Source organism: Aricia agestis, chromosome 15 (genome assembly GCF_905147365.1).
Source record: "Aricia agestis chromosome 15, ilAriAges1.1, whole genome shotgun sequence".
Lineage (NCBI taxonomy): Eukaryota > Metazoa > Arthropoda > Insecta > Lepidoptera > Lycaenidae > Aricia > Aricia agestis.
Genome location: NC_056420.1, coordinates 15,012,285 through 15,037,907, shown reverse-complemented (window position 1 = coordinate 15,037,907; position 25,623 = coordinate 15,012,285). Strand labels below are relative to the sequence as shown.

Below are 25,623 nucleotides of genomic sequence, written 5' to 3'. Positions count from 1 at the left end.
AAAAAAAAAAAATTGACGTTGATGACGATTGTCAGTTGGGCTTTGACAGGTGTTGACAGGTCATTGACAGGTGTTGGGTGTTGAACTTTGATTCTGAAAAAATAACCTATACATTTGATATTTTTGGAAAAAAATAAATATTACTTTATGTATTATATTGAAATAAATATTAGTAGAAAAAATGCACATGGCTAGTGCTTTAATTAGGAGTGCCGTTTTGAATAATTCCGGCCTTAGGCCGTCAAGTTCAGTATCGAGCAAAGTTACAAAAATTGCATCATATTTGCATAGTAAACCAGGGGAAAGAAGATTATTTAGTGCTTTCTCGAGATGCGGCAACCGTGAAATACGAATATGCGGTCACAACAATGTGTTTGTGCCAACTGCAGAGGTTAGTTAATATATATACTTATTTTTGACTTGTTCTTCCTAAGTTATATATATTTACGAGCTATATTAAATTTTAGATAGTAAATAGCAAGAAATATTCGACGAACAAGAAAAATGAAGACGAGGACGAAGGGATAGACGTGAAGGATGAGACACCAATGTTCTCCAGCCAGCTACCGGCCACAGTGGCCGTGCCGGAAGTGTGGCCGCAAGTGCCCGTCATCGCCATCAACAGGAACCCCGTCTTCCCCAGGTTTATTAAGTTAATAGAGGTGAGATTTAAAATTGCGTTTATAATATTGTAACTAAGCAACTAAATACAAATTTCAAGTTAGCATTAAATATCAGTCTAACATTTTAAATAACGAAAAATTTATAAAAATAAATACCAGCTTGCACACTATAGATATTGTCACATATTGAATGCTGTGTTAGTCATATTATGACTGGCCAGATACAATAACAGTTTTTGTTGTATTCAAAGGGTTCATTTTTTTCTGTTTCAAGTTTTTAATAAAAGATCTTTACAGGTATCAAATCCAGCATTAATTGATCTAATAAGACGTAAAGTAAAATTAAATCAGCCATATGTCGGTATATTCCTGAGGAAAAAGGAGGATGAAATGTCTGATGTGGTCTCAAATCTGGATGATCTGCACCAAGTGGGTGTGTTTGCACAAATACACGAGATGCAAGACATGGACCACAAACTACGCTTAGTTGTAATGGCCCACCGCAGGATCAAAATAACAGGACAGTTTATTGAAGATGAAATAGAGACGGGACCTGCAGGTATGATTGTTTTCCAAGTATAGCTTAAAACCCCTTTTTTATATGCATTTTTTATTCCAAGTTTCTAGTAAATACTATTTCAATATACAAATAACGTAGAATGAAACTAGAACACGATGAGCCGCTCTCTGTGCTGCAACTCATTTTGACAACATACGTGAGCTTCATCTCTGAATTGATTTCAGAAATGAAGCTCAAATTTCCGGTATTTAATGTTGAGTTTAATGTTACCCGCGAAGAGACGGACGCCGAGAGGCGGCGGCGGAAATACCGGAACACGAAGCGGAAGGAAGCAGACAGGAGTAAGGAGGAGAGCCGGGAGAAGCCCCTACCCGAGCATGTGATGATGGTGAAGGTGGAGAATGTGATGCACGAGCAGTTCCAACAGACCGAAGAGGTGAAGGCGCTCACGCAGGAGGTCATCAAGACCATCAGGGATATCATCAACATGAACCCGCTGTACAGGTGAATCTGCAGGGATATATCAATTATGCAGAGATTTTTGACTTGTACATTTCCCTGTGGTATTGAGTAATGTTCTAAAATCAAAATTGTGGTCAACTTAATGTATGCACTATGCACCAATTTTTATCAAATTGGTCAAAAGCAAACTAAAAATATCCTAAACCTTTAAATTGTTAAATAAAAATAATAAATCCAATGCCACAGCTAGAATCCACGCTCATATAAATGCAATCTTTACCACAGACATACAAAATATATGTATATTCACATGGTGAATCACCAGCAAGGTTTGCCAGCCTTCTTCTGACACGAGTAGGTACAGCTAATCTTGACATACACTCAACTAATACGTAGTTAATGTATTCTCTTTGGGCTCAACTCGGACTAGCGCAGAGTCAAAGTGAGGCGCCGCGTCATTATTATTTTTTATTTGAAGAGATAAATATGAGGTAGGCAAAAAAAAGTTTGACGCGTGTCGTCGCTTCGACTGTGCGCCAGGAGGAGTCAAGCCTTACGCGCTGCGTGTTAATCGTTAGTAACGGGTTTATTGTATGTGATGACTGACGCGCGGTACGCAGGGAGTCGCTGCACCACATGCTGGCGCAGGGTCAGCGCGTGGTGGACAACCCGGTGTACCTGAGCGACCTAGGCGCGGCGCTCACCGGCGCCGACCCCGCCGACCTGCAGGCCGTGCTCGAGGAGATGGACGTGAGTTACACACACTCAGGGAAACGCAGACTGGACTGTACAATACGTCGGTGTTTGTCATAGCTCATAGTCACATAGACGAAGAAATTGATTCGTCTATGTGACTATGAGCTATGGTACGTTATATACGTTTGGTAATTGGTCGGATGATGTCAATTGGGCTCCGAAGTTCTTAAAAATCAGTTTTCCTGCTCTACTTCCGCATAACACCAATCTCTAAAATACTATCCTCAAATCCGACAAGTTCCCTAACAAGTTATGCCATTCCAACATCATACTCTTGCACAAAAAGAGGTGAAAAAAAGAATATAGAATAGTAAGTATATTTATTTCCAGGAAATTTGTAACAATGTATCTTATAATTAGGTATAGTATCATATTTTCTGCCTCATTGGCGTGGAAATAATTATGTCTTATTTTAAACATTTTATGTAATAAATCTTATATTTTAATAAACATGCAAACGTGTCTTACTATTTGAAAAGATTTGAAGAAGGAATCCTACTATAATAATATTATAAAGGCGAAAGTTTGGATGTATGTATGTATGTATAGATGATTGTTACTCTTTAACGTAAAAACTACTGAACGGATTTTAATGAAACTTTACAATAATATAGCTTATACATCAGAATAACACATAGGCTACAATTTTAACCGACAAAATGAGGAGATGTTATGTTCGTTTTTTTATGTTCAACAATTACTCCGCCATTTGTGAACCAATTTTCAAATTTTTTTGGTGTAAGTATAGGTTATCATCCGAATTTGGTAGTTGGTACCATATTCATAGAAGTGGTGACCTGATGAAGGGATCCATAAGTAATCGAGGGAACTCCTCGAAATTTATATGGAAACATGTGGTGACTTCGGTTTTGTGAGCAGTATTCTAAGCATTTGCTACTAACGAGTAAGATTTTGCACCAGTGTATACCATGGTTCGGAAGGTGCTGGGAGAACTCCTGATGGTCGATTTACACGGGTAACTAACGGGTCGATTTTAGTCACCCGGCAAGTCACCAGTCGAATCGCCTGTCTAAGTCGAATCTCCACCCCATTTACACGGGTGACTAACGGGTCGATTTTAGTCACCCGGCAAGTCACCAGTCGATAGCTGTAGTATTCGTAGCAAGCGATCGCTTGCGACTGAGCGTTTGCACGGTCGATTTTAGTCACCAGCCGCATGCGGCCATTGGCCGCATGGTTGCACGACTTTGGGGCTTGCGACTAGCCGCATACGGCGTAGTCGAATTGCCATTTAGACGGTCGATTTTCGCCGTGCGGCGTAAATCTTGCGGCTTTAGTCACCCGTGTAAATCGAGCATGACTCTTTATAGATACAAGTTTGGGAGTGTCGACGTTGTTTTAAGAATGAAAAGCATAATATGCTACTTTGCTAATTACATTCACCATCATCATTGACCAGCGGAACAAGCCGAATTTCGCCACAATTTTTCAACAACAGACCACCTTCAGACAATAAACCAACTCATTGAGAAATACTCGAAATACAGCAAACCCCTTTACTTGGCCTTCGTCGATAACACAAAAGCTTTTGACAATATTAAACACGCAGCAATATTTCAAGCCCTCGCAAAGGTTGAGACCTTTGCGACTTGACTGGGGTTTGCCAAAGAGCAATGGAGTGCAGCATGTTAGGTTAGCTAACTAGCTAGCTGACCGAATAAAAAATAGTACCTTGCGCTCCAAAACAGGTGTTAAAGACGTCGGCATGAAAGCTGCAAAATTAAAGTGGGACTGGGCGAGTAATACCAGCCGTATGCATCCTGACCGTTGGGCAAAGGTCACCACCGAGTGGGTTCCAGAGGACGGATGACGCCGCCGTGGACGGCCTTTGGGGGAGGCCTTTGCCCAGCAGTGGGATAGTACAGGCTCGTAAAAAAATTAAATTCAATATAAGTTGTGATCTGTCGGCTGGGTTTGACACAACGCGACCAATTTAAGTTGGTCCGCTATCTGCCTATGAATCAACTTCTCTGATCGTACCATCGAGGAAGTTGATTCCTATGCAATTGACAGACCAACGTTATTTGGTCGAATATGTCAATTCAATGTTAATTGTGATCTGTCAGCTGGGTTTGACGTAAAGCAACCAAACTACTTAGGTCCCCGATTTGCATAGGAATCAACTTCTCTGATAGTACATACCACATACATTCTACTACATACAAAGCGTCCTGTAAGGCTGTAACCCGTTACCGTATATTCTATTCAAGACTATTCAGAATTAAATTCTCGTACCTTCGATCTACGTTCATTGTGAGGGGATTTTCGTGATTGACGTTGGGCTACGCTGGATAGACATGATCGTCAACATGACTGCGGATTTGTGGAATCATGTTGACGATCATGTCTATGTGTGGTGTGTACTCGCTAGTAGTATCTTTTGAAAAATTCAATCTATACTAATATTATAAATGCGAAAGTATCTCTGTCTGTCTGTCTGTCTGTCTCGCTTTCACGCCAAAACTACTGAACCGATTGCAATGAAATTTTGTACACAGTTATTCTAGAGTCTGAGAAAGGACATAGGCTACATTTTGATGTGGGAAAATATCTTATTTCCATGAAAATATCGATGAAAATTAATTCGCATTGCGCATGGCCAGCGCTCATCCCGGGGGTCCTGCGTTCGAGACCCGCAGGCGGAACAAAAAGTTTTCAATGTTCCTGGGTCTTGGATGTGTATTAAAATAATATTTCAAAAATCTTAAATATATTTTATGTATAATATTATAAAAAATCCAGAAATATATCGATGCAATGAATATTTTAGTTCTAATACGATTCAACAGATGGCGTTTTATTTTTTACTTCATTGTGACATAGAACTAATCATACTTATTAGTTATTATGTTTTTGTTTATAGTTTTTAATACGTTAGAATATTATGTTTTATATTATCACTTGGTATAATAATAATCAATCCATCTTATCTTATAGAACTCCTACTGCATTTCTAAGGAGTTCGAGTGTACCGTGTTGGCCTATATTAATATTATAAATGCGAAAGTATCTCTGTCTGTCTGTCAGTCTCGCTTTCACGCCAAACGCCAAAACTACCGAACCGATTGTAATGAAATTTTGTATGCATATATATATAGTCTAAAGCCTGAGAAAGGACATAGGCTACTTTTTTTACTGGAAAAAAGGGTTGTACGGGTCGTAAATTTGTTCAAAAAATTTATAATAGATGGCGCCGTGCGTCTTCTAGATCGCGCTGACGCTTGCTCAAAAGTCTTTCTCTAAGAGGAGGTATCATCTTACATTTAAGTCTCGATTTTTTCGATTATTATATCTATTCTACGGTATTAAATAACTCAGTACTTTATCTGTGCAGTGACGTAACCTTAAGACCAAATTTCACCAACGACTGTTAAAGTTAATGCTCGAATTAGTATCACGTTAGCTGTTTTGTTTTTCATATGAATGAAAGAGAAGACAGGACATTTTAACAAGCTATTAACACTAACAGACGTTGGTGAAATTGGGGCTAAACCTATCAACGATAAATAGTTTATGGGTAAAGTTGTGTAATTGGGGGGCTAAATAAGCTTTAAAATATGGCATAAAATATAAAGTTTAATATAAAAAAATTAAGTACTTATTGTGTGCACACTGCACAGCTGTATTGATTTAAGGGGTACCAGGGTTTTTTTATAAAAGCTTTTGACACCAATTTTGTTGACATCTCGCGCTATAAACTGAAGTCCACGCGGACGAAGTCGCGGGCAACAGCTAGTTTGAAATAAATAAAAACATCATTATTAAACACACATTTAAGTCGTTTCTATGTTAATTGCTCTTTACAGAGTTTTAAATTTATATACCGAAAGCAACTTCAACACAACTAAAAAAGACTACTTATAAATCTATTATTTAATTATGGATGACATAAAACTGTTTATTATTGTAAACATGCTATTAACTCGTCTGGCTCAGATCCCGAAGCGGCTGATGCTGTCGCTGGCGCTGCTGAAGAAGGAGTACGAGCTGTCGAAGCTGCAGCAGAAGATCGGCAAGGAGGTGGAGGAGAAGGTCAAGCAGCAGCACCGCAAGTACATCCTGCACGAGCAGCTGAAGGTATTCACATATACGACGCATACCGTACATCGAGTATACCTTTTTTTAAAGTAAAAAAATATAATTAAGCACTGACAACGTAGATGTACGGTTAATAACGGTTAATGGTTTCTAACGGACATTTTAACTTTCGAAGTAAAAACGTGTCAACACTCTTGTATTTTTGTTTGAAAAAATAATGCAGCAATTTAGGTTTACCAAAAGAAGTGGGACGTCACCCTGTGCTTAAAACACGTTTTTTAAAAATTCAATGTTGATTGAGGTGAAAACATCGTTTATACGTGGGAGAGCCATGCTTCGGCACGAATGGGCCGGCTCGACGGGATAAATACCACGTTCTCACAGAAAACCGGCGTTAAACAGCGCTTGCGCTGTGTTTCGCCGAGTGAGTGAGTTTACCGGAGGCCCAATCCCCTACCCTATTCCCTTTCCTACCCTCCCCTATTCCCTTCCCTACCCTCCCCTATTGCCCTATTCCCTCTTAAAAGGCCGGCAACGCACATGCAGCTCTTCTGATGCTGCGAGTGTCCATGGGCGACGGAAGTTGCTTTCCATCAGGTGACCCGTTTGCTCGTTTGCCCCCTTATTTCATAAAAAAAAAATGATATTAATATGCCTTCTTTTATGTTCATTTTATATTGGAGTCGAAAAATAATGAGATATATTTTATCCTAGATGACGGCCGCAACTCCGTCACGTTGCGCCTAAATGCGTTTATCGCGCGGGAACCTATGTCCTTTCCCGGGACTCAAAGTGTCCATGTCAAATTTCAGGTGATCAAGAAGGAGCTGGGCCTGGAGAAGGACGACAAGGACGCGATCGGGGACAAGTTCCGGGAGCGGCTCGCGGACAAGACCGTGCCGCCCGCGGTGCAGGCCGTCATCGACGAGGAACTCAACAAACTCAACTTCCTCGAGGGACACAGCTCCGAGTTCAAGTGAGTACGCCCGGTGCGACGCGCCCGCTGTTGTTACACGCGGCAAGCCTACACACACCACTATACAGTATACACTTACGTGCATACACGCACGCCAGCACACACGCTTGTACACACTACACATACGCCTATACGCACACGTCTATACACACATGTAACATATATAACTATATACACAGTACACACGCAGGACAGCACAAGTGCTCGCAAATGAAGTGTGTGCAGCATGTTGTAACTTGTAACGCACACAAAATGTGCTTTTGAAAAAAAATTTGGATTTTATTTGCCACACTTATGCTAGTCCATGTGTTGTCTTTATGTGGCTTTTTCAAAATATTGTGTGAGTCACGGGAAAGGACCCAGGACACTTTTTAATCTCGGAAAGCGTACGGTTCATGCGCAATAAACGACGGTTCCCGGTGCAAGTGTGTTGCGGGCACGGGGCAATAGCAGCAGGCCGGAGTTATATTTTTATGAGTGTATATAAACGCTCTATAAACGAAATCGGCCGCCCCCCCTAGGACGCCGCCGCCTCTAGGCCGGGGCCTATACGTCCTATTTATAAATCCGGAGCTGAATAGAAGTGTGTAGGGCTTGTCTAACTAAACTTAAAATGATGCGCATCTCCCTCGTATTCACAGTACAAAATTTTTCATTTAATAATATATCAACTGTGTGGTGTGGTGGGCGCGTCATTTCAAATTAGACAAGCTGTAACTTGTGAGTGTGTGGTGTCAGCGTGACGCGGTGCTACCTGGACTGGCTGACGTCGCTGCCGTGGGGCGTCACGTCGCCGGAGTCGTTGGACCTGGCGAGCGCGCGCGCCATACTCGACGCCGACCACTACGGCATGGACGACATCAAGACGCGCATACTCGAGTTCATCGCCGTCTCCAAGCTGCGCGGATCCACGCAGGTACCATCGAACAAATTGATCCATAGGCAGCTGACGGACCTACAACTTATATAATGCTGTTTACACACACGCCGCAGCGGCACGGTATCGCCGCCACCGTGGCGGCGCCGTGTGTAAGGGCGTGTGTGTAAACAGCCTTATGGTCGAGTAATGTCAAATCAAAATAAGTCGTGATCTATCGGCTGGGCTTGACATAAGAGCCTGTCCACACGGCGCGCAGTTGCCTTTGCGTTGTTTTACATACAAATAACCAAGGTGTTCACACGGTGCGCTGCGTCGTCGCAACGCGCTCATGACGGACAGCAGCCCACGAGACGAAGCGGGAGGGGGTGTTGACGTTAAGACTGCTTCGTAATAACTGCGATGACGCAGTGCCCGTGTGGACAGGCTCTAACCGCTAACGCAATCAAAATACGTAGGTCTCCCATCCGGCTATGAATCAACTTCACTCTGATAGTAGTACAATGCTATCGTTACTTCAGGGTAAGATCCTGTGCTTCCACGGTCCGCCGGGCGTGGGCAAGACGTCGATAGCGCGGTCGATCGCGCGCGCGCTCAACCGCCAGTACTTCCGGTTCTCGGTGGGCGGCATGTCGGACGTGGCCGAGGTGAAGGGCCACCGCCGCACCTACGTCGGCGCCATGCCCGGCAAGCTCGTGCAGTGCCTCAAGAAGACCGGCACAGAGAACCCCCTCGTGCTCATCGATGAGGTATGTCGTACTTGCCCCCCCCCCCCCCCCCCCCCCCTAATATACAACTTAAAAATAACTTCATTGCTTATGGGGAAAATTTTAACGTTTGAACGTTTTAAAAGTTCTAAAAATAAAACAATTTTTAATAAAAAGTTCTTACTGTTTTTAAAGAAAAAAAATTGCTGTGATCGAGATAGCGTTTCCTCTACATCATGCATACTAGCGTCGCGTCGGGTCGTCGTTGAGAGGTATGTTTCTCGCAGGTGGACAAGATCGGTCGCGGCGCGGCGGGCGACCCGGCGTCGGCGCTGCTCGAGCTGCTGGACCCGGAGCAGAACGCCAACTACCTCGACCACTACCTCGACGTGCCGCTGGACCTGTCGCGCGTGCTGTTCGTGTGCACCGCCAACGTGCTGGACGCCGTGCCGGAGCCGCTGCGGGACCGCATGGAGCTCATCAACATGTCGGGCTACGTGGCGGAGGAGAAGCGCGCCATCGCCGACCAGTACCTGGTGCCGGCCGCGCGCGCCGCCTCCGGCCTCACCGAGGCCCAGCTGCAGCTGCGCGACGACGCGCTCGACGCGCTCATCCGCTCCTACTGCCGTGAGAGCGGCGTGCGCAACCTCCAGAAACACATCGAGAAGGTAAAATAACCCTGAGCCCGTACTACGAAACCGTTTTGAGACTCAAAAACTCGAACGAGAATGCCGCGTCCTACTCTAACAAACTTGAAACGACGTTGTTAGAGCAGGACGCGGCATTCTCACTCGATTGTTTGAGTCTCAAAACGGTTTCGTAGTAAGCATACTGAGCCGAATTCGCGTACCCAAACTATAGTCACTGATAAAAACGTGACACGATACTAGTGTCGCGAAAGCATCCGCAGCTCGCACATATTATAATATATGCGGACTGTCGTGTCATTTCGTTGGTAATATACTGTTGATATCACGACACTATTTATTTCATGAAAGTAGTTTCAAACGTGCTGCAACTACTTTCACGAAACTTATTACAAAATGTATGAAACTAGTTTCCTAATGTAAATTCGGATCGACAGATTCAAAGCTCAGCCGAAAATACATTAACATCGGTTCGGCCGTTCGAGCGTGATGAATAGACGGACGTGAATGTTGTTATCTAAGCCTGGTGGTGTGTGGGCAGATCGCGCGGAAGGTGGCGTACAAGATAGTGAGCGGAGCGGCGGAGGCGGCGGAGGGGGTGGAGGGGGTGGAGGTGGGGGCGGAGTCGCTAGTAGAGCTGGTGGGACAGCCCGCCTTCAAGCACGACCGCATGTACGACCACACCCCGCCCGGCGTCGTCATGGGCCTCGCCTGGACCGCCATGGGTGAGACCACCGCCGAGTGTTGCTACTGTTACCTTAACAATTATCCATACTAATATTATAAATGCGAAAGTATCTCTGTCTGTCTGTCTGTCTGTCTGTCTTGCTTTCACGCCAAAACTACTGAACCGATTGCAATGAAATTTTGTATACAGTTATTCTAGAGTCTGAGAAAGGACATAGGCTACATTTTGATGTGGGAAAATATCTTATTTCCATGAAAATATCAATGAAAATGAATTCGCATTGCGCGAGGCCAGCGCTCATCCCGGGGGTCCTGGGTTCGAGTCCCGCAGGCGGAACAAAAAGTTTTCAATGTTCCTGGGTCTTGGATGTGTATTAAAATAAAATTTCAAAAATCTTAAACATATTTTATGTATAATATTATAAAAAATCCAGAAATATATCGATGCAATGAACATTTTAGTTCTAATACGATTCAACAGATGGCGTTTTATTTTTTACTTTATTGTAACATAGAACTAATCATACTTATTAGTTAGTATGTTTTTGTTTATAGTTTTTAATACGTTAGAATATTATGTTTAATAATATAATCACTTGGTATGATAATAATCAATCTATCTTATCTTATAGAACTCCTACTGCATTTCTAATATATGTGACAAGTTGACAACAGAAGGCGCTCTAAAATAAAGGAGTTCGAGTGTACCGTGTTGGCCTATATTCCATCCAGAAAATATATCAATGCAATCAACATTTTAATTCTAATATATGAAAACAGATGGCGTTTTATTTTTTACTTTATTATTGTAACAGAACTAATCATACCTACTTTACTATATAATATTGTTTGTATTCATAACTAGCTGTTGCCCGCGACATCGTCTGCGTGGACTTTAGTTTATAGCGCGCGGTGTCAACAAAATTTGTGTCAAATTTAAAAACTTTTTAAAACCCTGGTAAGTGGTACCCCTCTTAGGGCCGCGCTACACCGGAATGGCAGCGCTGAAAGTGCTCGCCTCGCATGGCAGCTCCATTCCGGTGTAGCGCCGTTAATTAATCAAAATACCCAAAAACAGCTATGCAGTGTGCACATAATCTATACTAATATTATAAATGCGAAAGTATCTCTGTCTGTCTGTCAGTCTCGCTTTCACGCCAAACGCCAAAAGTATCTCTGTCTGTCTGTCTGTCTGTCAGTCTCGCTTTCACGCCAAACGCCAAAACTTCCGAACCGATTGTAATGAAATTTTGTATACAGATAGTCTAAAGCCTGAGAAAGGACATAGGCTACTTTTTTACTGGAAAAAAGGGTTGTAACGGGGTGAAAATGCGTAAATTTGTTCAAATTAAGTTAGTTCCAACAATTCATAATAGATGGCGCCGTGCGTCTTCTACATCGCGCTGACGCTTGCTCAAAAGTCTTTCTATAAGACGTGGTATCATCTTACATTTAAGTTTTGATTTTTTTCGATTGTTATATCTATTCTACGGTATTAAATAACTCAGTACTTTATCTGTGCAGTGACGTAACCTTAAATCTATCAATGATAAATAGTTTATGGGGAAAGTTGTAATTGGAGGGCTAAATAAGCTTTAAAATTTGGCATAAAATATAAAGTTTAATATAAAAAAATGAAATACTTATTGTGTGCACACTGCACAGCTGTATTGATTTAAGGGGTACCAGGGTTTTTTTATAAAAGCTTTTGACACCAATTTTGTTGACATCGCGCTATAAACTGAAGTCCACGCGGACGAAGTCGCGGGCAACAGCTAGTTAAGAGGATTCCACACCGCCGTTTTTTCATACAAACGCTCTCCCCTGTTTCCTCCCTGGATAATGCCGGTAGAGTTATGATTTTTTTCCTGAATATCTATGGCCACTATTAGCATGTCCCTATGTTTTCTTTTTTTTCATAAATTTATTAATAAAAAAGATAAGGACGTCCAAAAACCCAAAAAAATGGCCAGATTTTCCTCTGTGTTCAAACACCCAGAAAACAAAACTGGCTAAAATATACAAAAAAAATAAAACATAGGAACACAGCTCAAGCCTTGCTTTAATTCTTAATGAAAAAAGTACTTAAATCGGTTAAGTTTTGGAGAAGGAATCAGCGGACAACGAATCGAAGATTTTCTGTTCTTTTATTAGAACTTTTGTCGTGTTGTCTTTATCGCGCTCTGCGGTGGGAGACTTGAGATTGGTGAGACAGCAATACATTTTCAAATACCTATTTTCAATTTCTCTCGCCCCTGGTGTATCCTCTTAAGTATATAATTGAGAAACAATGTCTTCTTTAAATTCACAACTCTCGAAATATTATGTTTTAATTTGAAAACATTTTTTTGTTTTTATTTAAAGGCCTCACATCGTAAGATTAAGTCGGCCTTAAAACAGTAACAATTCCAAAAAATTAGATCTAAATCCCTTAAATACAATGAGTGGATTACATAACCTAAAAACATATCACTGCATTCAGCCTTAAAATTAGATGGCATAATGTTATGAACAAAAAAGAACAAATTGTTACTGATGCCTTCGTTCCTCTTTCCATGAGCATATGATAGAGGTCCTCGTATCGGTCACAAGCGGTACAGCAGTTGGGGTTGTCCGTTTTCCCCATGAGATATATAAAATTATTCAATGTAATGTAGTTTGAACGGAGGCGGAAGCAGAGAGTTAAATCTCTTTTATTGAGGTTGGCGTCTGCGAACCGAGGACGTTTCGGTGGTTTGTCTACTAAGGTCCCCAGAACATTGTCGTTTGCTGTAAAAAATAGGTATAAATTGTTTAATTTACTTTCTGGTATTTTAAATTGTAATCGAGTCGATCTAAATTCTAAACTGTTCGCAGGCGGCAGCTCGCTGTACATCGAGTCTGTGGTGCGGCGACGTACTAGCGGCGCGGGGGGCGGGGCGGTGGAGAGCGGGGCGGGGGCGGGTGCGGGGGCGGGGTCGCTGGAGCTGACGGGCCACCTCGGCGACGTGATGAAGGAGTCGGTGCGCATCGCGCTCACGGTGGCGCGCAACTTCGTGGCGGAGCGCGACCCCAGCAACACCCTGCTCGAGACCGAGCACCTGCACGTGCACGTGCCCGAGGGCGCCACGCCCAAGGTACACTCACTACATACTCGTACATGATACATAGTACGCTCTCATTCGACCGAATAGGCCGCACACGGTGTGATTTCAGACAACTCGAAGTACCGAGCGATTCAGGATCACGTCTTTTCATGCGGGGAGCTAGTAGCTCCGCCTCGACAGTTTAATTTCTGACGACGTAACCTTACCGCTTTTGACAATTTATAGTTTATAATCGAGATGGGACAAGGTATCCGTCTGAACATTATATGTGTTGTGTCAGGACGGTCCGTCGGCGGGCGTGACGATGTGCAGCGCGCTGGTGTCGCTGTCGATGCGGCGCGCGGTGCGGCCGCGGCTCGCCATGACGGGCGAGCTCACGCTCACCGGCCGCGTGCTGCCCGTCGGCGGCATCAAGGAGAAGATCATTGCGGTATCAACAATTTTTTTTTATAAAATAAGGGCAAACGAGCAAACGGGTGAACTGATGGAAAGCAACTACCGTCGCCCATGGACACTCGCAACATTACAAGAGCTGCAGATGCGTTACCGGCTTTTCTGTACTTTTAATTTTTAAAGGGCCGCACGTGTCACTGTTTGAATTTGACTACACTACTGTCTGCATTGTTTTGCTATTCATTGTGTGTTTATGTATTTTATTTTCATTTTGTCTTTGAGCCTTAAAATCCGAAACTAGCCGACATGATTTTGATCAGAGAGATCGATTCATTGGCCGATGGCAGACTTTTGTTACAGGGAAGATGCATAATATTATAAAGTATATCGACTACAATGTAAAAGTCATATACCTATAAGAATGCGTATCGTGATGTTTTCAACACAACAACATTGATTATTATTTATTATTATTATTAATAAAATACGAATTTGAAAAAACGTGGATCGGAACGTTTCGTAAAGCACAACGTGACTTCACAATAGTTTTGGTAGTATTTACATTGCTGCATTATTTTTTCGAATTTTTCAATAAAAAATACAAGAGTGACGTCACTTGTCATTTCTTCTTTCGCTGGCTTCTCACGGCGCGTAATATCACGAGCCGCGCCGCGCCGAGTCCATTTGTACGAGCGAGCACGAGCCAATAGGCGAGTTCGCGCTACCCGTTCTCACGGCGAGTAATATCACGAGCCGCTCGAGCCGCGCCTTTGAAGTTACCGACTTCAATTGGATCAGACGCGCCTGCTCGAGCCAGCCCCGCCATGGGCCACCTCGAGCTACCCCCTTTACACGGCGCGTGGCTCGAGCTGGCGCGGCACGGCTCGTGATATTACGCGCCGTGAAAAGCCAGCATTTAAAACTTACACAATTATTTTAAAACCATAAAATTTTGCAAAATTTTAATGTTTTTTTTTAACTTATCAGTCATTTTTTCCTACACGAAAAATAATTTAAAATCTTAATATATATATTTCTTGTGTGCGTGTGTATGTGACTGAACTCCTCCTAAACGACTGGACCAATTTTGATGAAATTTTTTGTGTGTGTTCGTGGAGATTCGAGAATGGTTTAGATTTACAGTTTGGTCTACTGGAAAATGTTTTTTCAATTAATTTCTTATTTATAAGGAGTTGTTGATTTTGGAATGTTTTACATTAGATCCGGCGGACGGCGCTATCATCGCATTCAATATTATTCTATTTCAATTTTAGTTTGTCCTGACAGATGGTGCTACGATTAATTTGAAAAAAATTTTGTTATTCAATTCATGTGCTGATTAAAATATTAAATAAATAACACATAGGTTACAATTTTAACCGACTTTCAAAATGGGGGAGGTGTTATGTTCGTTTTCTTATATTCAACGATTACTCCGCCGTTTGTTAACCGATTTTCAAAATTTTTCTTTTGGTATATTGGGTATCATCCCAATTTGGTATTATATTCAGAAAAGTGGTGATCTGATGAAGGATCCATAAGTAATCGAGGGAACTCCTCAAAACTTATAGGGAAACATATGGTGACTTCGGTTTCGTGAGAAGTATTCTAAGCATATGCTACCAACAAGTAAGATTTTGCACCGAGATATACCTGGTATACCGTGGTTCGGAAGGTGCTGAGAGAATTCCTGATTCTTTATAGATACAAGTTTGGGAGTTTCGGCGTTGTTTTAAGAACAGAAAGCATATGCTACTATGCAAATTACATTCTTCATCATCATCATCATCATCATCACTACCATATTATACCATTTCATAGTCTTTTAGATCGAGACTCGAGTTTGTCAAGCGATAATTAAAAAAAATCTATATCTACCTAATATTATAAACCTGAAGAGTATGTTTGCTTGAACGCGTCAATCTCAGAAACTACAGGTCCGATTTAAAAACTTATCTCAGTGTTAGATAGATCATTTATCGAGTAAGACTCATAATTTATCGAGAAGGTTATATTATATTATTACTCTAAGACTAATACGACAGAAGAAACTCAGGAAAATGTGGGAAAAACGGGGGAAATATTTTTTATGGGAAAATGTACCTACGGATTCTGTAAAATTTCTAATTTACGCGGGCGAAGCCGCGCGGGACATCTAGTAAGAATATATAACCTTTACTAAGATAAGTTGATAAACTACATCTTCCCCATTCGGGTTTCAATCGATTCGATCACTTGCAGTGATTTGATCATTAAATTACTTTCTAAAATCTGATTGCTACACATTTACTAGATTTTTGTTTATGTATTTATGTGATGATTCTGAAAAGTTCGCGCATGTATCAGTTCACAGTAGTTCCCCGAGTGGTTCGACTGGTTGACGGTAGATGGCGCCGGTTTGTTTGTGTGTTCGTAACAATATTGTGTGGTGTAATGGTGTTGCAGGCGAAGCGCGCGGGCGTGGACACAGTGATCCTGCCGGAGGAGAACCGGCGCGACGTGTCGGAGCTGCCGGAGTTCGTGCGTGCCGGCGTCGCCGTGCACTACGTCTCGCACTTCACGCAGCTCTTCGACATCGCATTCGATGACGCCCAGGTCTAGCCGACTCCGACTCCCTGACTGCTGACATCTCACCTCCGACCCCACCTCCGCGAGTGACACTTATTGTGACTTTCCGATCTTAGCCTCTAGCGACGGCGACCAAAAAAATAATAAAACAAAATGCCACTTTACGACACCGGCAATTCTACCGACAATGGTGTAGTGACCTATGCCGCCGCTTCTTTGTAGTGAGTTCTAGAGCAAAATGAAACCTATAGTCTATGTCACAAAGTGACATTTTATTTGATTTTTTATTGGCCGCGATCGCTTGTCGTGTCGATCGGAACGGTACCTAGGTAAGCGTGGCTATGCTGTCGCAAAGCGAAGCGTCACAAGTCCCAAAGAACAGAGTGCCGTGTCGCGTAGCTCATACAATTCTGTCTTTATCATTATCCGAGCGATTGCGGACAAAATTTTGATAGAAAAAGTGTCGTTATGTCCGGACAAGAGGGTGTTTATGATATCGCATAATGTGTAAACTATGTAAGGCGTCACTCGCGTAGAGAGTCCGAGGTAGAATTATAATGAAGTGTAGATCGTATTATATACCGTAGCTTCGCCACTCGGACACCGCGGCACCGCCGGTAGGTATGGGACAAGTGGGAACAGTCGATAATAAAGCCGAGTATTCGTAACTTTACCGTGAGTATGTTATAATATGATGATTACGACGGAGCTTAGAATATGTCGCTTACGAGTACACAGGTCATAGGTGTCGAATGTTCCCGCTAGCCTGCAGGTGCGAAGGCGTTTAGTTTAGATGTATATAGAGGTAGAACCCACGTAGTAATGGAGGTAAAGGTGGCACTGTGTATGATTCCTCGAGTCTCGGCAATATTGTTTTATATAGCAGCACTGGCAGCTTGTAGGTCGCGGTGTTGCTATATTTAATGCTTCAACTCCCAAGCGGCCACGTGCGGCCGCGACAACAATAGATAAGCTTTTGTGTCTGGTTTTCCACGGTCGAGGTATCAATTTATTGAACAACGAACACTGCTCAATGAAATTTATTTGCCATGCGATGGCCAAAAACCAAAGGTTAAATTTCAACATAGAATATCCTACAAATCATGGTTGTTACGAGCAAAAGTTAAAAATAGATCAAGCTTAGCTTGTATTTTTTTTGTTATGAGTTAATATTGCTGCACAAGTTACGCTGCATATAGCTGGGCAGTGGGCATTAACTCGTTAAGCTTTGTCCATATCATAATATTATCGTTGTAAAGAATGAGTTGTTTGTATGGCATTTTATAAAAGACTTAATTATGTTAGTTTGTATGTAAATACTTTTGTAAGTGTACGATTCGTATGTTATTGATATTACATATTTTAATAATTACGATCGTTTTGTTTTATTTCCTTTTTTTCTTTTTATTCGCATGTCGTAATCATATATTTTTATTGTCTTATAGAACTGACGTAGATTAGAAAGTAGAAAATATGTAAGTATCAGTAGTCAGTGCCTGTACTACTCGTTTGTGACTTTTTAAGATTACACAAACAATCACAAAACCGCAATTAAATCATAATTATTTTCTATTTAACATGCAATTAATTGTAGTTTTGTAAACATTTTATAGGAACCTTTTCGTCTGAGACTCATTTTAAATAGCCATTTATTGTAGTGGGAAGTGCAAGAAGTGCTATAACAGATATTTGGGTGCGGCAGCGCTCGCAGGGGGAGCGGCGCGCGGGGCGAGTGAGCGCGGCCGTCGCGCGCGCGATGCGCACCTTCACCACGACCCGGGACGACACTCGCGACTTATAACATTTATATTTTAATAAAATAGGATATGATTGTTACTGATTGTTTCGTATTATTACCTATTCCGTGATGTCATTAGTGTCTAAACACACTATGCCGAATTTTCGCGGTGGAAGTTCGGCTTGATTCCGCTTGGATTCCGCCTACAATGTATTTTAAATTACCGATGACACATCATGCCGAAATTCCGTCTCATAACTCGTTAAATTGTTTGCTGACGTAATCATGCGGAATTTCCGCCGCAGAACTTCGGCATAGTGTGTTTAGACACTTAAAATATACACAAATTTAAAGAATGTGGGTGTCTGTCTGTGTGTAGACTGTAGGTACCAATTACCTGTGCGACATTAACCGCTAAAGTATGAACAGATTTTTTAAAAATATTTTGGTACGTATATTTAGATACTATCGAGTCCTGTGAAAAGACTTATGGTGAAAGGCTCCTACGCTATTAAGGTGTCGCCGCGTTAATAAGACCCCAAAAGTAGTAGATAATACACTTAGTAGGGACGTCAACATGATCCGGGGGGGGGGGGCAGCTCGGTACTCCCATGGTCAACACTGCCTTTTTTTGTTCATCAAGGGCATGTGTTATAATAATATTTGATAATTTCCCACCTTGGTTGGTCATGAACAGGCAAAGGGAAATAATTTCTCACCCGTAAAAACATAATTATTTTCAGTTTCAGTAATTTATATTTGATTTTATATACACAGATTTAAGAATAATTGACTTAAGAACATCTACAATAATTATATAAGCCATGCAAAACTGTTTTTTTTCGTTAGGCCCGATTAAGGGTTAAAATTGCTCAGTAATAATCCAGATGCCAAACGGGACTGTTTCTACTCAAATAATAAAAAAAAATACCTGTTTCATTAAATTGTTAATTAGGATAATGTATATTTTTTTCATTACAATGAGCTGCCCTTTAATTATGAGATATGCAAGACTGAAGACAGGTAAAATTATTGTTTACAGTAATTATACAATATACATCTTTATTAGATTAACTTCAATGATATTTACAATATTTTAAATAACGTTGCTCCTACTTGCGTATCGCTCTCTTTCCATCTTCGAGCAGCTGCAGCAGCACGGGGTACACCTCGTCGTAATGGGCGATCTGGTTCTGGCGGACGTGGTTCTGGTACCGCTGCAGCGCGCCGGCGACGAACTCGAGCCGGTCTCGCTCGTCGCGGTGGGCGTCCAGCCACTGCATCAGCCGGGCGGCGGTCCAGCCGGCACACGCGTGCGGCGCCACCAGCTCCGCCCCGCCGTGCGAGAACAGGTACATCATGACGAGAGAGTACGGCAAAGCGGCGCCCTCGTACTGGCCCCGAGCGATCTCCCGGGGAGTCTTCTCCAGCAGCAGGCCCAGGGCCTTCAGCCGACGGTAGTGGTCGCCCAGCTCCGTGATGTCGTTCACCAGCGGCGCGAGACAGGTCTCCAGCTGCTGACAGTCCACCTGAAGCTTTGCTCGGCCGTAGGCGCTCAGAGGGCGAACGTTGCACGCGTGGTAGACGAATCTGTCGATGCAGGACTTGGCGATGTCGACGCAGCACTCGTCGAGGGCGGGTTTCTCGTTAAACATGGACAGGTAGATGTCGCAGCAGCGTGACAGGAACTGCTGCAGCTCGCGCATGTACGGGGAGCAGCTCAGGCTCCTGGTTCCCGGCTCCTCCGCTCGACGCAGGTCGGGTTCGTCGTGCATGGTCAGCAGTATTATATACAAGGAGTTTTTTATTGACTCGGCGAACGACATCAGCACCGGCAAGCTGGTGGACTCCTTCAAACTGTTCTGAACGATTTGGACGCTCTCAGAGGGGAGCAGGGAGCTCATGTTGGCTAAGACTCTTTTAATCTGTGACGAAAAGTAGTACAAGGCGTTGCACAGATCGGCGTTCTTCTGCTGGGAGCTCGTCGGCGCCTCGATGATCTGTGCGACGTCGCTGTCCATCGACAGTCTCTGTTCTGCTTCCATGTTCATTTGCTTAATACACTTAGCTACGCTCTGAGCCAAGCTTATGCTTAAATTTTTATCACACATTGATACACTGAGGGCTTCTGATATGACTCTAACCGCGTTGTCCACTTGGTCGAGTGTGGGCACCTGGTTGAGGTGCCACATGCTTCTCACCGGCTCCAGGAGCTTGCCCAAAGACTTGGAGAGATAAGCGTTCTCCCATTTGGTGAGACAAGATTTATTCATTTCTAAATTCTTGTGTTTCAATCTGGCCAGCAGATCGTTGAAGCATTTTAACAACCTCGGGTAATCAATTTCCACGGACTGACTGACGGCCGATGGACTCTTCTCCAATTCATTCCCGAAGATGATGCACAGTTCCGACCAAAAATTTTTGGAAATATTTCTGAAATTACCAATGGCGTGAAGTTCATTGACAACATTCTGCAGCATGATGACTTTCGTGCAGCTGTTGTAGATGTCCATCCTGAACAACTTGTCCATGTTGTCCCACAGTTTTATTTTGAAGTCGTGCGCATTCATAATGTTAGCCTTGCCGGGAGCTACTCTACCCGAACTCGTTCTCTTCACTTCGATTGATACCATTTGTACATTGAGAGCCGTGGTGATGAGTGATTTTAAATCAAAAAGAATTTTTTGTACAGTAGCCTTGATCTGCTCATCTGTACATTGGAGGTTGTGAAAAACTTTGAAACATTGCAATAGTTTAGCCTTGTCACCACTCAGCAAGCTGCTCTGCAGCAGCTCGGTGGAGCTGGACAATAGATCCTGTCTCTGATGCTCCACCTGATTGAGTACATCATCGAGTAGAGCTATACCTTCAAAATCATAGTCCCCGATCAATTCTTTAAGTTCAAATAAAATCATGGCCACTTTGGGAGGGTTATCCTTGACTGAGCTGAGTTTATTCCAAAGGGAAAGGATCTTCGCGATGTGGCGAAGTAGATTGCAGGTAGTCTGGACCCGCTCGAGCATTAAAGTTTGGTTTTCGAGCGTGTGGTAGGGTGTGTTCACCCGCTCCTGGACCTTTTCAGCGCCTTTGAGCAGCTGCTGGACCTGGGAGCGCACCGACTCCAGCATCACCTCCAGGTCGGTGATGTTGCTGGCCTGAGTGAGTAGATCATTGTGTTTGGCGAGTACTTGACTTTCAAGCGATTTCGTTAGCTTTTCGATACCTTGGGTAAGTTTTGTCACTTGCTCGGTGACTGAAATGTTTTCCCCGACGAGAGGTTTTACTGTATCGACAAGAAACTTACTGTAAAAGTCATCATTTTCAATTTCTACACATACATCTTTTGCATCCATACTAATAACTTTACTTACATTAATTTCATTAGTATTTATTTGTGCAATACTATTAAATAATTATCTTCAAAAAGTGGTATAAAATAAAATAATGAATAATATTTTGGATTTTCGATTTTTGGAATCAGGAATGTTATGACTGATGACTGTATGACGTTTCCGGTTTCTGCGTTTCACACGCCAGTCAAATATGAAATAGGTATGTCAAAAGAAAATGGCGACATGTCTTCTTCTCCTTCTATTTTTTTTTGTTTTTGCCATTGATGCTGGGGGTGTACGGTGTACCGTGTTACATGAAATGTCGCAGCCACCTGGTTTAAATAGCCGTTCAATCAAACAGCTAGTATATATACCGTGTACGGTGTACCCCATGCGGTGTACCGACTACCGACTACAGACACTACAGTAGTCGGTAGGACCAGTAACTGGTCCAGTCAACTTAGGCTTAAATTAGGTAAGAACCTCTGAATTCGAGATACCCAGCTGTAAGTCTGTAAATATATTTTGTATAGGGAGTGCCTCTGCTGCTGGCGCTGGTTGCCGAAATGGCTGCCGGTGGCCGGCACCGTTTTCCGAAGTTTGCCGAAGTCACGCTGTTTGCCGAATAGGCTGCTCGCGACTATTCGGCAAACATCGCTTGTCAAATTACAGAATAATGATCAAAAACATCAGTCTTGAGCTAAAGGACTATGAAAAGTACAAATAATAAGGTCATAAATCATAATGTAAGGATGTATATTTTAATGGTGGTGATGATGATGTTGATAAATGTGATCTGCATAGTCGCATAATATAAGTACCTTTGCTTCTTTAAACAACGCTGAAACTCTCTAACATGTTTAAGGATTAAGGAGTCTGAAGTTCTGTTCAGTACCTTCGGAAGTTTATAACTGTGGTGCAAAATCTTACTTTTTGGTAGCTGAAAAAAGGTAGCTAAGATAGATGAAATGCACCACAAAAAACTAAAATATCCATAGCCGAACATAATATAACCTTCACCTTTAGAAGTCGGTAAGAAGTCGAATATTTGTATAATTATTATTTCTTTTTAAAATTTGTGTATCGGCACTGGAACCTAGCGTTTTACGCATTATCACCGGTTCCCATTTTGAGTGCCAGCGCCGGCAGCCGTTGTTTTAAATCTCGGCTGCCGGCAGTATACTTACCGCCGGTTCCCATTACTGATATTTTTGGGAGCCGGCGCCGGCAGCGGAGGCACTCCCTATTTGTATATTGGCACCCTAAATGTTGTCTCAAAACCTATTTAATATGTAGGTTTTGAGAGCGCAACTATTAAATTTCAAGGTCAAAAGGTCACAAAAATCGGTTTTTTGCACTTTTTTGTAAATATTTCATTTCCTATGGGTTTTTTGCTATTTGTATTTATTACCATAATGTAGAATACAAAACTTTTGTTAAAAAAATTTTTTCATACAGTGAACCGTATAAATAAACTACTTAACATACATACAGCCACATAGAGTCTAAGAACCGTATCACGGAATTGCGTCCTTACCTTATGAAGAAATTGAATGCCTTCTTTACATAACTAAATAGGATGCACACACACACACACACATACTGATCACAAACTATAAAGAATATTGATTTATTTATGCTGTTTAATTGTTTTTGCTAAGGAAGAGCGGAGATTTCTGGCACAAGTCTGTACTTAAGAGGATACACCAGGGGCGAGAGAAATTGAAAATAGGTATTTGAAAATGTATTGCTTTCTCACCAATCTCAAGTCTCCCACCGCAGAGCGCGATAGAGACAACACGACAAAAGTTCTAATAAAAGAACAAAAAATCTTCGATTCGTTGTCCGCTGATTCCTTCTCCAAAACTTAACCGATTTAAGTACTTTTTTCATTAGGAATTAAAGAAAGGCTTGAGCTGTGTTCCTATGTTTTATTTTTTTTTGTATATTTTAGCCAGTTTTGTTTTCTGGGTGTTTGAACACAGAGGAAAATCTGGCCATTTTTTTGGGTTTTTGGACGTTCTTATCTTTTCTAATAATAAAATTATGAAAAAAAGGAAAACATAGGAACATGCTAATAGTAGCCATAGATATTCAGGAAAAAAATCATAACTCTACTTGCATTATCCAGGGAGGAAACAGGGGACAACGTTTGTATGGAAAAACGGCGGTGTGGAATCCTCTTAATAGATAGAATTTATTATTATTATTATCAAGGTCAACCTGGGCAAGACCGGCATACTTTATTTGAAGTTGGCTTTAAACTGCCCCTGTTTCTTTTGTAATTACTCTAGAAAGACGGTGTTCACAGTTGGACGTAGTTATACAAAAATGTTCCAATCCACATGTCATGCTAAAATGAGTTAAATATACAGATCTGCGTATTTTTATATTTACTACTTGTTTCATTAATCTGTTTCAGTCCGCAAGTGACAGTTTTAGGTATTTTATTTTGACATTATGTTCCAACCCACACTTTGTCAGATTAATGCAATATGCAAGTCATAAAAAATGTATTAATCCGCAAGAAATATTTTAATAAACAATATTATTTTATTTCACCGGGAAAACAATGTTTCAATACTTTTGGAATGTTTTGACAAAACTATAAAATGGTCTCTTTTCTTAAAAATAATGTTTCAATACGTTTGGAACATTTTATCAAAATTACAAAATATTAATTTTTCTCGAAAATAATGTTCCAATTCCTTTGGAACGTTTACACAATATTGTGAAATATGTAATGCTTTTTCTTGAAAATACTGTTCCAATACTTTGGGAACATTATAAAAAAAAATATAAAATATTTACTACAAAAACGTCATTTTTGACAGTTCTCCTTTACCAGCAGCGCACATTGACTGACATTAACACATTCAATTAAAGCCTTGTCGAACTGTATGTATGTATATTACTAATACTTATGGCCTGTTTCACCGCTCCCTGATAAGGTGCCCGATAGGGTTATTTGACAGATTTTCCATACTCCATCTGTCAAATTAAGTGGCGGATAGCCTTATCAGGGAGCGGTGAAACAGGCCCTTAGTATTATTTTATAAAAATAATATTATAATCTAAAATTATTCTAAACTAGCCACCCGCCCCGGCGTAGTATAAAATATATATAAATATATGAAAAAATGATTAAAATCGATAGCCTTTGATCCTTCCCGTGGTCTACTTCTTATCTGTGCCAAATACCATAAAAATTGCTCCAGTAGTTCGCGAGATAAGCTCTTTCAAATAAATTCCCCCGTTTTTTCCACATTCTCCTATTATTCTGCGTAAAAAAGCATAGCCTTCCTCAATAAATGGGCTATCTAACACTGAAAGAATTTTTCAAATCGGACCAGTAGTTCCTGAGATTTAAAGCGCGCTCAAGTTAGCCCTTTCAAATCATTTTCCCCGTTTTTTTTCACATTTTACTCTATTTCTTCGCTCCTGTTAGCCTTAGCGTGATAAATATAGCTTAAAGTCTTCCTCGATAAATGGGCTATCTAACACTGAAAGAATCATCAAAATCCGATGCGTAGTTTTAAAGATTAAAGGGAACAAAGGGACATGAGGGGAAAAAAACGACTTTGTTTTATAATAATATGTATACAGGGTGTAACAAAAATAAGTAATAATACTTTAGGATGTGTACGTGTTCCTTGTAGAGAGTTCACTGTGAAAGTAGCAGCGCTGAAAGACGAAAAATTTTTTTCACTTTTGTATGGGCAAGGGTCCGAGCGTCACGAGTTTCCCCATACAAAAGTGAAAAAAAATGTTGGTCTTTCAGCGCTGCTACTTTCACAGTAAACTCTCTACAAGGAACACATACACATCCTAAAGTATTATCACTTATTTTTGTTACACTCTGTATAGATGATTCAAACAAATCAATTATGAGGATGCATTTGAGTAAGTACTCAATTTGTCTAATAATCAAAGTGTATTTACTATTTCCGCTATTTCTTTTCTTCATGCTAATCGCTTCTTGTTCTTAATCATCCATTTTCACCAAAAAAAAAAAAATAATAATATTTGAAACAGTAGAAACCCATAAAAATCTTGATTGAAAAATATGCCTTTTAAAAGGTGCCGAAAACACTGTCCACAACACTGTCCGCCATAGTGTGACGTCATATTTTTTGTATTTTATACTTTCTTTATTGAATTTTTTTTATGTGCTAAATGTACGAGTCTAAAA

General features: G+C 41.5%; 2 protein-coding genes across 3 annotated transcripts; one reads left to right on the top strand and one right to left on the bottom strand.

Annotated features, from left to right (window-relative positions):
* The first annotated feature begins 85 nt into the window (after nt 1–85).
* Nucleotides 86–25,137, top strand: LOC121734390 (lon protease homolog, mitochondrial). Of its 2 annotated transcripts, none has more exons than XR_006036713.1 (15): nt 86–391; nt 468–662; nt 921–1,182; nt 1,368–1,647; nt 2,226–2,355; nt 6,319–6,459; nt 7,233–7,396; nt 8,135–8,312; nt 8,795–9,022; nt 9,268–9,648; nt 10,169–10,352; nt 13,171–13,430; nt 13,681–13,830; nt 16,239–16,773; nt 25,123–25,137. XR_006036713.1 is itself a non-coding variant. In XM_042124985.1 (15 exons), exons 1-15 carry the CDS (start codon nt 182–184, stop codon nt 18,041–18,043), a joined length of 2,937 nt encoding a protein of 978 aa, XP_041980919.1. In that variant the 5' UTR covers nt 86–181; the 3' UTR covers nt 18,044–18,144. The 2 variants fall into 2 exon arrangements, 1 of the variants encoding a protein (XP_041980919.1); XM_042124985.1 differs by lacking the exon at nt 25,123–25,137 and adding an exon at nt 18,020–18,144 and having other exon boundaries at nt 16,239–16,388.
* On the bottom strand, nt 19,135–21,550 carry LOC121734391 (conserved oligomeric Golgi complex subunit 5). Its single transcript, XM_042124986.1, has one exon. It carries the CDS (start codon nt 21,450–21,452, stop codon nt 19,212–19,214), a length of 2,241 nt encoding a protein of 746 aa, XP_041980920.1. The 5' UTR covers nt 21,453–21,550; the 3' UTR covers nt 19,135–19,211.
* Nucleotides 25,138–25,623: the final 486 nt, after the last annotated feature.

What these genes read in the sequence shown, in the direction of transcription:
- LOC121734391 (XM_042124986.1), bottom strand. Translation starts at nt 21,452, where the DNA reads ATGGATGCAAAAGATGTATGTGTAGAAATTGAAAATGATGACTTTTAC.
- LOC121734390 (XM_042124985.1), top strand. Translation starts at nt 182, where the DNA reads ATGCACATGGCTAGTGCTTTAATTAGGAGTGCCGTTTTGAATAATTCC. An exon ending in TGTTTGTGCCAACTGCAGAG is followed by an intron (nt 392 to 467) that starts GTTAGTTAATAT and finishes ATTAAATTTTAG; the next exon opens with ATAGTAAATAGCAAGAAATA. An exon ending in AGCTGCGCGGATCCACGCAG is followed by an intron (nt 8,313 to 8,794) that starts GTACCATCGAAC and finishes TCGTTACTTCAG; the next exon opens with GGTAAGATCCTGTGCTTCCA.